This window comes from Hippocampus zosterae, chromosome 15 (assembly GCF_025434085.1).
Source record: "Hippocampus zosterae strain Florida chromosome 15, ASM2543408v3, whole genome shotgun sequence".
Taxonomy (NCBI): Eukaryota; Metazoa; Chordata; class Actinopteri; order Syngnathiformes; family Syngnathidae; genus Hippocampus; species Hippocampus zosterae.
The window spans coordinates 17,603,757-17,616,566 of NC_067465.1; the positions used below are offsets into that span (position 1 = coordinate 17,603,757).

At 43.5% G+C, this 12,810-nt stretch overlaps 1 protein-coding gene across 5 annotated transcripts in view; it reads right to left on the bottom strand.

Annotated features, from left to right (window-relative positions):
* Window positions 1–1,167: 1,167 nt before the first annotated feature.
* The window catches only part of LOC127616672 (phospholipid phosphatase-related protein type 4-like), an 84,489-nt gene continuing 72,846 nt past the window's right edge, over window positions 1,168–12,810 (bottom strand). For 4 of the 5 annotated variants that reach the window (XM_052088417.1, XM_052088418.1, XM_052088416.1 and 1 more), the window contains one exon: window positions 1,168–2,081. In XM_052088417.1, coding sequence (XP_051944377.1) covers window positions 1,315–2,081 — 767 coding nt within the window. In that variant the 3' untranslated portion in view covers window positions 1,168–1,314. Of the gene's footprint in view, window positions 2,082–3,437; window positions 3,518–12,810 lie in introns of those variants that run through there. The other variant, XM_052088419.1, reaches the window with a different exon arrangement.

The window sequence follows — 12,810 nt, forward strand, 5'->3', positions numbered from 1 at the left end:
TCGTATCTTATTCAATAAATAAGGTGATTTTTTTTAGGATGAGGACTTGTAATACAGATATCAGTGGTTTTTGTTTTTTAAGAAAGGAGCGTCAGCGCAGAGCGCCGATGCGGATGTGGAACTGGAAGTCGTGGCTTGGAATTGCAGCGAATTTACATGGGACAGGAGAAGAGAGCCAATCTCTTTTTCCTTAATGGATGCTACAGCTTCTTGTTGCTTTCAAGCTGAGCTTGTAGCAGACGTGTGCACATTACAGCATGACGTCTTTGATCCACTGGTGAAAAGGACACTTTTTTTCGCTCCTCTTTCATCTATAACTGCTTCAGACAACAAAGTAATAAAAATAATAATAACACATTTTATTTATAAGCGCCTTTCAAGACACCCATAAGTGTATGCAGGAACGTGGTTAAGATTGCACAATTGTCTGTGTCTAATGTGTTGTCTTGTATTATTTTGTCATTTTATGTTAATTTTTCTTTTGATGGCGGCGCGGGCACCACTTCTCTTGTTGTATGTTGTATGAGGGAAGAAATTTCATCTGTGCTGTATGTTACAGAACATTTGACAATAAAGTTGTACTTGACTTGATGACTTGACTTTTCAGTCAAGTAATTCGAAAAGTGTGTGACAGTACTGTCAGTACTGTCACACAGTTTTCCCATCTGTGCGCAAGCCTCCATAATCCCTCAGCGTAAAAATCTTTAGACTGATGTCTCAGTCAATCGCTGATAACACTTTTGACTTAATCGTCACTTTCAAACTTTGTGCCAACTACTGTGAATTGCTGAGGCAGCTCAAGAAAGACATAAAAAACAAACGCAGGGGTCATCAGTCAGAAGAAGTCATCATGACAACGCAAGGCTTCACACAGCAGCCCAAACGGTGCAGACCATCAACGAGCTGGGCTAGGAACTCCTCCCACATCCCACTTCCAGCCCAGATCTTGCCCCTCTAGACTTTCACCTGTTCTGTCCCTTAAAAGCATTCACAAGACGCACCAAGTTTGAAAGTGACAATGAAGTCAAAAGTGTTGTGAGCAACTGGCTGAGACATCAGTCCAAAGATTTTTACGCTGAGGGAATATGGAAGCTTGTGCACAGATGGGAAAACTGTGTGACAGTGCTGGGAGGCAATGTTGCCAAAAAATAAAAAATTAAAGTAAGCTTCTATTTGAATAAAAGTCATTATGCCGAAAGATTCACCTTATCTCTTGAATGTACATGTACTGTAATATCTCCCTGAAAATAATACTGTATCTCTGTTGGTGATACAGGACCACATTTTATAATGTTTTAATGGATGGACTTCACTTTAAGATTCCTTAACAGCCAATCCCAGAGTTGGAGGTGGAGAGTGATTCATATGGGGACGGGGTAAAGTAGGTGGAGGGTGTGGGCCTGGATGGCCAAACATTCTTTGTAAATGCCTGTCAGACTGGATGGGGTTATTTTGAAAACCTTTCAGGTTTTCTTTGAAAAAATTGCTGCTTTCACTTTTGAAGAGTTCACTTTTCTCATGGAGAATGTGATCAGTGATAAGCCCTGAATCTTGAGTAAAGTGAATAGGGGTGTCACTTTTTCTCCTCAATGTGGACTCCCGGCTCGAAGATGCAGCCGACTGGCTGTCAGAGCTGCCATCAGTACTGGCACCAGTCCCTTCCACAGGGGTGACTCGAATTGTAGTGATAGACTGAGGGTGATGATGGAAAGGAGGAGCAAATATGGTGCTGGGAGTGAGAGGTTTGGTAGCATTGGGATCATGAAAATTAGAATGTGACTGATATCCTACATGTGGGTAAGTGATGTGTTGACCCTCTTCAACTTTGTTTTCTGATTTGGTCCCTGTAACACTCTGCCGCCCATCCAGTGACCCGGCATCCTGCATAACATCACAGGTGTCCGTATTTCTGTTGAAATCATTGAGGTTAAAGGCTGGCTGTAGTAGGGACAGTCGCTTTTCTGGTGGATTCCAACGCCAAGAGCCACTTCCATCAGTGCTCAGAGGTTTCACCACAGGTTTATTTGACACTGGGTGGGCTTCAACCCGGACTATACTGCCGGTCCGTTCCAAACCTTTGCCTTAAAATGAAAGAAAATTAGAAAAAAAAACATTAGAGCCTTTAAAGAACATTTGGCAATTGAGTGTGTGTGTGTGTGTGTGTGTGCGTGCGTGCGTGCGTGCGTGTGTGTGTGTGTTACGGGAGTATAAAAACAAATCATCATCTTTTCCCTTTGTCTGCGGTGTTTGGCCTTAGTCTCAGATGACTATGTATGCCACTTTCAGTAGATGCATCTTAGACTTTGTCCTTATCTGTAACTTTTGCATGCTGGTCCATTTTTGGTTACAAACGAGCACACAGCAATTTGTCCTTAAATACATCAAATTTTTCATGTTCATTTAATCTCCCATACAAATTTTAGAATGTGGAAGGAAGCCAGAATACATGAAGAAAACCCAGGGAGATGACCTTGACTGATAAGTCTGCTCAACACAGAAGTACCTCTTTGTTTTGTTCCTGTAAATAGTCACCTCCTGTCAATACCAGGCTTGGACACAAGACACAGTTGCAAGGTTCAGAATAAAAAAGGAGAGATTTATTTGAGGCACACACTGGCAAAGGACAAAGGCAGACAAGGACCAGTTATACACAAAGTAAGGGCCAACAGGTGGAAATAATCAGGCTTGGGCTGACAATTAGAATGTTACAAAAGGAAGGGCAAGTGACCTAAAACAAGAGGAGAAACAAGAGAAGAGTCATTCAGTAAGTGACCAGACAAACACAAACAACTGGCCAGGACAGACACCTGAAGGCCCAAGTTTTTCTGGGTGGTCCCTGATGAGTCCTGAATCGGGGAAGGGTCATCTATGTGACTCTGTGGGATCCACTCTCTCTACTCTGGCCCATGTCCCTCCAAGTCCACAAGAAACCTTTGTTGCGAACCGTTAGCAGTTTCCTGATCTTGTACAGCAAACAACCATCCTTTGCTTCCAGCGGCAGTGAAGGTCTGGTAGCCAGAACCATGAACTCCCTGCTGTGGACTTGACCTTGCTGACATGGAATGTGGAGTGGACATCAATGGACCTTGGCAGACGGAGGTGAACAGTAGCTGGGCCAATGACCTTGTCAATCGGGAAGAGACCAACAAACCTTGGAGCCAGTTTCTTGGAGGGAACCGAGAGGTGGACATCTTGAGCAGACAGCCACACTCAGTGCCTGGGTTGTTGTTGTTGTTGTATCACCGCAAGCACCTGAGGATAGTTCGCAGAAGCACCAGCAATGCCCGTGGGAGACGCGCAAGTTCATCTAGAGTCTGGCCCGGTCCGTAGCGCCGGCGCTCGGCCAGGAAGGCCGGGCACCCGAGCCAGAGGTGCTCAGACATCTCGTCCTCCTCCGTGCACAACCGGGAGGTCGCATCCTCTGCCCTACCGATCCGGTGCCCAGGTCTCTATTCAGGTGCAGGACGATGCACACGGTGTGCAGCTCTCTTTACTCTGTCCCTCTTCCGAATGATTACTTGATGGGCAGAGACCCAGATATGGCGGCAGCAGCGTCCCAAGGCATGGGGAACTGAAACCTGGGGTTCTGAATCAGCAAACACTGGAGGTCGGTAGCTGTAGACACATTTGAAGGGGGAGAAACCTGTAGCAGAAGTGGGCAGTGAATTGTAGGCACATTCAACCCAGATCCGGTGGGTCCATGAAGTTGAGTTTTGGGACACAACCCATTGAAGACTGGCTTGCATCTGTTGGTTGAGGCGCTCAGGCTGGCCTTTGTCTTTTGGATGATATCCTGATGTCAGGGTTGCTTTGGCACCGATGAGTCGGCAGAACTCCCTCCAGAACCTGGAGATGAACTGGGGGCCCCGTTCGGACACAATGTCCTTTGGAAATCCATGGATCCTGAAAATATTTTCCACGATAGCTGAGGGTTGCTTGGATAGAGCAATGATATGTGCCATCTTAGAAAAATAACTAACACTGTGGTGTTACCTCCTGACATGGGAAGTCCTGTGACAAAGTCCAATGATATATTCGACCATGGTCTCGAAGAGATGGGCAGAGGTTGATTGAGCCCCATGCGAGACCTGCTGGATGTCTTGTTGTGAGCACAGACTGGACATGGTTTATTGTATTCCTAGACCAGCTCCTCCATGGAGGGCCACCAGAATCGTATATAACCGACTGTGCTAAAACAAACACTGTTAGATCCCTGGACGCCAGGTGAGCAGCGATGTATGAGTCCAATAGATGAGTTTCAATGTTTGCAAACATTGCCTCCAAGATGCACGTGTATCTTAATGACATCACTGTTGTTTGCTAATATGGGCATTCTTAATTGCCTCTCATGTTGAATTTCTTCACTTTGACACAGAGCACTGGGCATAAATCACATTGCGTCATCACCCCCCGTGGGACTTTGCGATGCTTTGTTTGAATTAAATAGTCGGATTCTGTCAACCTATCACCCTGCCAGCTGCTAGGCACCGGCCGAGGCGACCCAACGGAGAGATGCACCCCATGCTACCACCCCCAGCACTGGAGAGGGGGTGGGGAAAGCGCGAGGCCCGTCGCCCGTCCTGAGTCTGCGCCGCAGCCCGCCGAAACCTGACATCCTCGCACCAACCCGCCTTCGTGCGGGGCCGGCGCGGACACCCGGCGGGGAGCGGGTGAAGGGGCCAGTACTGGGGCTGAGTGGTCCTCTGGTGGCGGCGAAGGGTGGGAGGCAGGGCGGCTGTTCCCGCAGCCGCGGCCCGTGCACAGCTCCGTTTCTCTGTGTGTGCTCTTTCCATTCTGACAACCCACGGCATGAGACTATTACGACTCACAAGCGTGTTTTCTGCCTACAAGATGCACGCGCAGCCAGACTTAATGTATGCATACGTCACATGAAACTAATCTGTAGATCACCCATGGCCATAGATCAACAGGAACAAAAAAAAAAGAATCTCTGCAATCCCACTATGTGGGGGCGTCTCACCATTTCCTTCCTTCACCTCTTCTTCAATCTGCCAAGTGACCACTCCAAACACCCAGTTCAGTGAAAGAATGGATTCTGGTTATTTGGTCTCAGGGCTCAGGAACATAAATGTGAGACAGGGCATCCAGTTTCACGTTGTGAGACCCTGGCCTGTCAGAGAGTAAATAGTTCAAAGGATTAATTTGGCAGGAATTTAGTTTCTTGGCCTCTTTTATGTACTCAATTTTTTTGTGATCTGTCCACACAATTAATGGACCTTGCGCGCCCTCCAACCAGTGTCTCCATTCCTCTAAGGCAGGGGTGTCAAACTCATTTCATATTGTGGGTCGCATACGGCCTTGGTCGATGTCAAGTGGGCCAGACCATTAAAATTATACCATACTCTGCTACAAATAACCAAAATATCATGTCTTTCCTTTGTTTTGATATAGCGAAGCACAAGAACATGAGGAAAATGTTGAAATGTACCTACCGTATTTTCACGACCATTCGGCGCACCGGATGGTTGGGCGCAGTTTCTGCATTTTACACATAGACAAAACACACTATTATTTTTTTCCCCTCTCCCAACCCAGCGTTTTTCCTTTCTGAATTCTGATTGTAATTTCCCCATTGCGGGACAAATAAAGGATATCTTAAAAACCTACGCTTGAACTTTCCTCTTCTGAGGATAATTTAAGTCCAGGATAAAAAAGACCCTAGCACACAAATAAGCATATGACAGTTACAACAAGTCACAAGACATAACATGTAATAAGGGGAAGGATGAATGGGAAGGGGAGGGGGCGGGGGGGAGAGCGGTGACCGCGACGCAGCCGAACATGACCATCTGCACGGATTCACACGAGCGCTCGCATGTCGAACCACGTCACGGGGGAAAAAAGAATCGGAGCGATGAAGACGCTCCTCTAAGATATCCTTTATTTGTCCCGCAATGGGGAAATTACAATCAGAATTCAGAAAGGAAAAATGCTGGGTAGGGAGAGGGGAAAAAAAACCCCACGCTCAAACTATCCTCTTCCGAGGATAATTTAAGTCCAGGATAAAAAAAGACCGGCCGAGATGACCAGCTGCATGGATTCACACGAGCGCTCCGCATATCGACCAGGTCACGGGGGAAAAAGAATCGGGGCGATGAAGACTGTGATAACAAGGATGTGCATGCGCGTGTGGTTGTCCAGTTGTGTATGTGTATACGTGTACAGGTCATAGCTGCTTCGTCGAGGTCTGCTCATCATGAAGACAGTCCCGGCTTATCAATCCATGGCCGAGAAGGAGGGGGGTGATGGTGGGGGCCCTAGACTCCATGTGTGCTTCCATCCAGGGAAAAGGCCGGATAGCGTTGTTTGTTTTTGGAGGGACGGCCGCCAACAATTCCAGACAGCCTTGAGTCCTTGGTCTGTATCTCTTCACTGGCGCCGATCAGCCGGATCCGAAAACTCTTTCCGCAGCGCAGATTCCAACTTCTCCATGGTATTGTCGATCGCGCGGAGTCGCTCCAAAACCGCATCAATATTGCGGTTGAGCTCAGTCACCGCTTGAGTCTGAGTGTTGGACATTCGCGCCAAACCATCCAGAATGACCGTCAGCTTCTTCACTTCCAATAAAGCCGCTCCCATCGGTTGAATTTTGCGATAGAACAGCTGCCAACACCAAACAGCAGCATTCCTGTTATCAAAAGGCCAAGAATGTAGATGTCTTCCACATCCTCAACGGACAGTATTGCCAGGCACTCCACTTTCTCCATGGATCCAGGGCGTATCCGGCAGCAAATATCCCCGGAGGGCAAGCAGGCTCCCCACTGCCTGCTCTTTTCGTCGAAAAAATTTTGTCGATTACATCGAGAGACCAGCCAACTAATTCCATGGTTAGTTCTTCGGATGAAAATACGGTAGGAGGCTAGGAAACTTTAGACAAAGACAGCACGAAGACTAAGTGGTGAGCAAGGAGAGGGTGGGGGAGAGAGCAGGAGCTGTCCAAAAAAGCATCCGCCTTCGTCGAGAGCCAAGCAGAAAAAAATATATGCAGTGCAACTGATCCCACTGACTGTAGAAAGGCACAAAATTTGAACAATTAGTATTTAAAAATACAGTCATGCATTTTAGGATTAAACGAGATTCATAAAGAAAGGATTTTTTAAACCATTTGCACGTGCATATGAAATCTAAATGTAACCCCGGCCCACACTTTACAAAATAAGAGAAAACAGTGTACCCCCTAGTGGATAAAACATGGATTGCATCTTATTAAAAATATTCATTCCGTGTCGTTTTATGCAATTTTTAATTTTTAAATTATCCCGCGGGCCGGATCGAACCTGCTGCTCTAAGGCAACCTTAACAGCCAGCAGGTCCCGGTTGCCTACGTCTCTGCGGAACTCAGACTGCGAGACAGAAGGCGCAGGGATGCATCTTGCCATCTACCTCAGACCGCTGAGACAGAATCGCCCCGATTCCCTCATTAGAGGCATCCATCTCCACCAGTTTTAATACTGTCAAGGTAAGACACCAAGCCACCATCATAGAAATTAAGGTTTTAATTGACCCTGGGGCTGATGAGATCTTGATGGACTCGATTCTTGCCGAGAAGCTGCGGGTAAAGACAGAAGTCATCATGCCACCCAACAAGGCTAGTGCCCTTAAAGGTGATATTTTATTCACCATAACGCAAATCACTGATATGCATATCACTGATATGCGTTATGGTGGTTATAAAGATTTACCTGGTTTATTTTATTTTTAAAATATTTTTTGGGGAAAATGAGACTGATAGGATGATTAGGGTGCAGTGTACATTAACACAAAAATATATTCCTAACATGTACAAAGACACACAAATGTTTTTGTTTTTTTTTCCTCCTCTACACCTTTCGGATCTACGTAATTGGGACGAGTCCTAGATATAGCAGTCGATCAGGATCGACGAAAAGGGCACCGCTACCATAGACAATGAGTGATATGATAAGCTTTTGCCTTTATTATTCAACAGCACACATTCTGGTGCTGGGGTATCCGTGGCTCAGAAGCCACAACCCAAAAGCAGACTGGCCTACCGACAAGATTCTGGGGTGGGGAGAGGATTGTGGAAGCAAGTGTCTGCAAGACTCAGGGTGGGGGGGGGGGGGGGCTACCACCATTACTACCACCATTATTACCATCAGTGCCAACCAGCTACCAGAGACCAACCAACCAAACGCCAGCGAGCGTGAGGAAGCCGGTAAACCCACTTGCCTCGTTAGAAACACCCAGCAGCAAGCCTACTGGACACGTCACAAACTAGCATACAACCGGCTAGCAACGAGACCCGACAAAATGCCACCCAAACAGAAGCAAGACACAAAGCAGGAAGAGGATTCCCTGACCCTCACTCAAGTAAATGAATTACTCCAGCAACAAAAAGAACTTTTTACGGCGCTCTTGCAACAACAACAGGAAAATTTCAAAGGATTTGTCAAGATGATAATAGACTCAACAAACTCACGACTTGACACTTTTACCAGGGAAGTCCAAGAAATAAAAACCAGCATCAACTTTACCCAAAAAGAGGTAGACGACATTAAAAAAAATCTAATCTGTCAAACTGGCCATTCCAAAGACATGCAAACGGAATTCTACAAAGTATGTGACGGCATGCTTGTATTAACGGACAAGGTGGACTACTTGGAAGGACAGTCAAGAAGAAACAACTTAGTTATTGATGGAATTGAGGAAAAACCGGGAGAAACGTGGACTGAAACAGAGGAAAAAGTTCAAAAAATCCTTAAGGAGAAACTGCTGATACAGGGGCAAATTGAGGTGGAGAGAGCTCACCGCACAGGAAGACAAGACCCTGGAAGACCTCGACCAAGGCCAGTTGTGGTGAAATTTCTAAGATACAAGGACAGATCAAGGATCCTACAAAATGCAAAATATTTAAAAGGCTCCAACATCTACATTAACGAAGACTTTACAGATGCCGTACGACAAAAAAGAAAAGAGCTCCTCCCAAAATTAAAAGCTGCACGTGACAGAGGGGAAACTGCCTACTTAAGACATAACAAACTTATTGTCCACCCCCGCACCAGTACTCCAACACAACAGGCTCGAGTTCAACACCATCAAGCAGCATACTGAGAATTTTTCACCACCCGACAATAAAAACTCTGACCCTACTGAAGCAGGAAATTCACATACCAAAAAACATGGACTTCGAATCCTTTGATGACCCTTCCAACCCTTTGATGACCTCCAACCCTACTGACCACAAGAGGTTTGACCCTGAGAACAACTTGGACCCGGACAATAACTTTTTCAAGACCGACCGACCGCGAGGCAGCCAGCGACGACCGACCGTGAGGGAGCCAGTGATGACCGCGAGGAAGCCAGCGACGATTGCAGGGAAGCCAGCGACCGTGAGGAAGCCTGGAGAGAACCAGCCTGCGACCACCGTGAGAGAGACAACGACGACCGCAAGGGAGCGAGAGACGACCGAGAGGAAACCAGCGACGACTGCAGGGGAGCCAGTGACCGCGAGGGAGCCGGGAGACGGCGAGCCTGAGGCAGCCGGGAGACAACCAGCCAGCGCGCGTGAGAGAGCCGGGAGGCAGCCAGCCGGCGAGCATGAGGGAGTCGGCGACGACCGCGAGGGAGCCAGTGACCACGAGGGACCCAGTGATGACGGTGAGAGAGCGAGCGACGACAGCGAGGGAACCAACGACGGCCGTGAGGGAGCCATCGACGACCGTGTGGGAGCGGGAAATTCACATCCCAAAAACATGAACTTCCAACCCTTTGAAGATATTGACTATAAGCCATTCGATCCCGAGAACAATTTGGACCCAGACAATAACTTCTTCAACAACAAACAACGGGTAACAAACTCTGACTATTACCTGGATGAACAATTCAACACTAATATAAAATTGGAAAATGCACTTTCGGTAATACACTTAAACAGTAGAAGTCTCTATAAAAACTTCACAAAAATTAAAGAATACCTGACTAAATTCAATAAATTTAAAATAATTGCCATATCAGAAACTTGGCTTGATGAAGATAAAACAACTGAAATGGAAATAGAAGGTTATGAAATGTTTGCAACTCATAGAGAAAACAAAAAAGGAGGGGGGGTTGCAATATATGTAGACAAAGCACTTAAATGCAGTAAAATCGAGAGATTGACAAACACAATAGAAAACCTAATGGAATGTCTAACCATTGAAATACACAATAAAAAGGCATCAAATATCATCATAAGTTGCATCTATAGGACACCAGGAACATGTATTGATACATTCAATAAAAAACTAACAGATATGCTCAGTTATTACAACGATAAGAAAACACGAATAATATGTGGTGACTTTAACATTGACTTATTAAACCCAAATAGACACAAAAAAACAACTGACTTCATAAATACTATGTACAGCAACAGCTTTTTCCCAGTAATCCTGAAACCTAGCAGAATAACAGTTGACACGGCCACATTAATAGATAACATATTTATAAATAAGATTGATCATAAAATGGAAAGTGGACTTCTCATTAATGACATAAGTGACCACCTGCCTGTTTTTGCAGTTTTTCATAATTATTTCGATAGAAAAGCTAAATCAACAACTTGTATAACAGAAATAAGACTAAGAACCCAACGTTCCATCGATGCCTTTAAGCAAGACCTAGAAAAACAAAACTGGACCGAGGTCTACTCAAACGAAGACCCAAATACAGCGTTTGAAGTATTTCAGTCTACCATAATCTTCTTATATGATAAACATTTTCCATTAACTAAAGTTTCCAAAAAGTATAAAGACCCAAGTAAGCCATGGATAACGAAAGGCATAGAAAACGCATGTAAAAAGAAAAACAATTTATATAAATTGTTTTTAAAATTCAGAACTGAAGAAGCAGAAAAAAAATATAAGACCTATAAAAATAAATTAGTAAATATTATAAGAACCAGTAAAAGAGATCATTATCATGCACTATTAGAGCAGAATAAAGGTAACACACAAGAAATATGGAAAATACTTAACCAAGTAATCAGAAATAGTCCTAAAAAAATGGATTATCCAGAGTATTTTATCAAAGGCAAAAATACTATTTTGGAAAAAACTGCAGAAATAGCAACTGAATTTAATGAGTATTTTGTCAACATCGGCAGTAACCTAGCAAAACAAATTCCTGATCCAACAGACCTGTTTGAAGTGGATAGATACGTAGAAAAAAACTCCTCCACGATGTTCCTTACTGCAGTAAAACAAGAAGAAGTATCAAATATTATAAAAACTTTTAAAAATAAAAAGTCAACTGATTGCTTTAATATTGATATGACAATAATCAAGCAGATTATAGAATATGTAGTGCGACCTTTCACACACATATGCAACCTGTCATTCAAAGCTGGTATCTTTCCATCAAAAATGAAAATTGCTAAAGTTATTCCAATCTATAAAAGTGGAGAAAAACATCTGTTTACAAATTATAGACCAATATCACTACTACCACAATTTTCAAAAATATTAGAAAAACTATTTTCTCGCAGACTTGATAGTTTTATACAAAAGCATGCGCTGTTAAGTGAGAATCAATATGGCTTCAGGGAAAAACGGACCACCTCAATGGCAGTTATGGAGTTTGTGGAAGCAATAGCCACTAATATAGACAACAAAGAATTTACTGTTGGGGTTTTCCTAGATCTAAAAAAAGCTTTTGACACAATAGATCACAGTATATTATTGAAAAAACTAGAAAGATATGGCATTAGAGGTGTAGCTTATAAATGGATAAAAAGTTATTTAGAAAACAGATATCAGTACGTGCAACTCAACAATAAAAAAACAAATCAACTGAAAATCACTCACGGAGTACCTCAGGGGTCAGTGCTTGGTCCAAAACTATTCATCTTATATATAAATGATATCTGCAAGGTCTCAAAACTATTTAAATGTGTCCTATTTGCTGATGATACAACTTTCTACTGTTCTGGAATAAATCTGAAACAGCTCCTGACAACCGTAGAAAACGAATTAAACAAATTAAAAAACTGGTTCGACAGAAATAAATTGTCACTTAACCTGAAAAAATCGAAGTCAATTGTTTTTGGCACAAGACCAATCAAACACCAAGCTAAAATTATGGTAAACTCAATTGAAATAGAAAGAGCGTATGAAACCAAGTTTCTCGGATTAGTAATAGACTCAAAACTACAGTATGTTGGAAACCACATATCGATAACGTAAAAAGAAAAATAGCCAAGACCGTAGGGATCCTCTGCAAAACCAAGGAAGTGCTAAATAAGAGATCCTTGTACACATTATACACTTCATTATTATTACCATACATGACCTATTGTGTGGAAATATGGGGAAATGCCAGCAAAACAAACACACTCCCTATTCTCAAACTACAAAAAAAAGCAATTCGAATTATTAATAGATCAAAATATACGGAACCCACAAATCCACTATTTATTAAATTAAATACGATGAAATTTTATGACCTGGTTGACTTTAAAATCGCCCAATTAATGTACAAAGCACACAATAACCTGCTCTGCCAAAACATTCAGAAGTTTTTTGAAATTCGAGAAAGCAACTATGAATTAAGAGGTACCAACTTATTCAAAAAACTCAAAACAAGAACAAACATCAAGCAAAGAAGTGTATCTAGCAAAGGTGTTAATCTGTGGAACAATCTCGAAACGGACCTAAAAATGAGTAAATCGCTTGCTGAGTTCAAAAACAAATTCAAAAAAATAGTACAAACAACCTACACCAATCAGAGTTAAAATGATAAATACTAAACATTAAATATAATGATAAATCAGAACTAAGTTGATAAATAGAG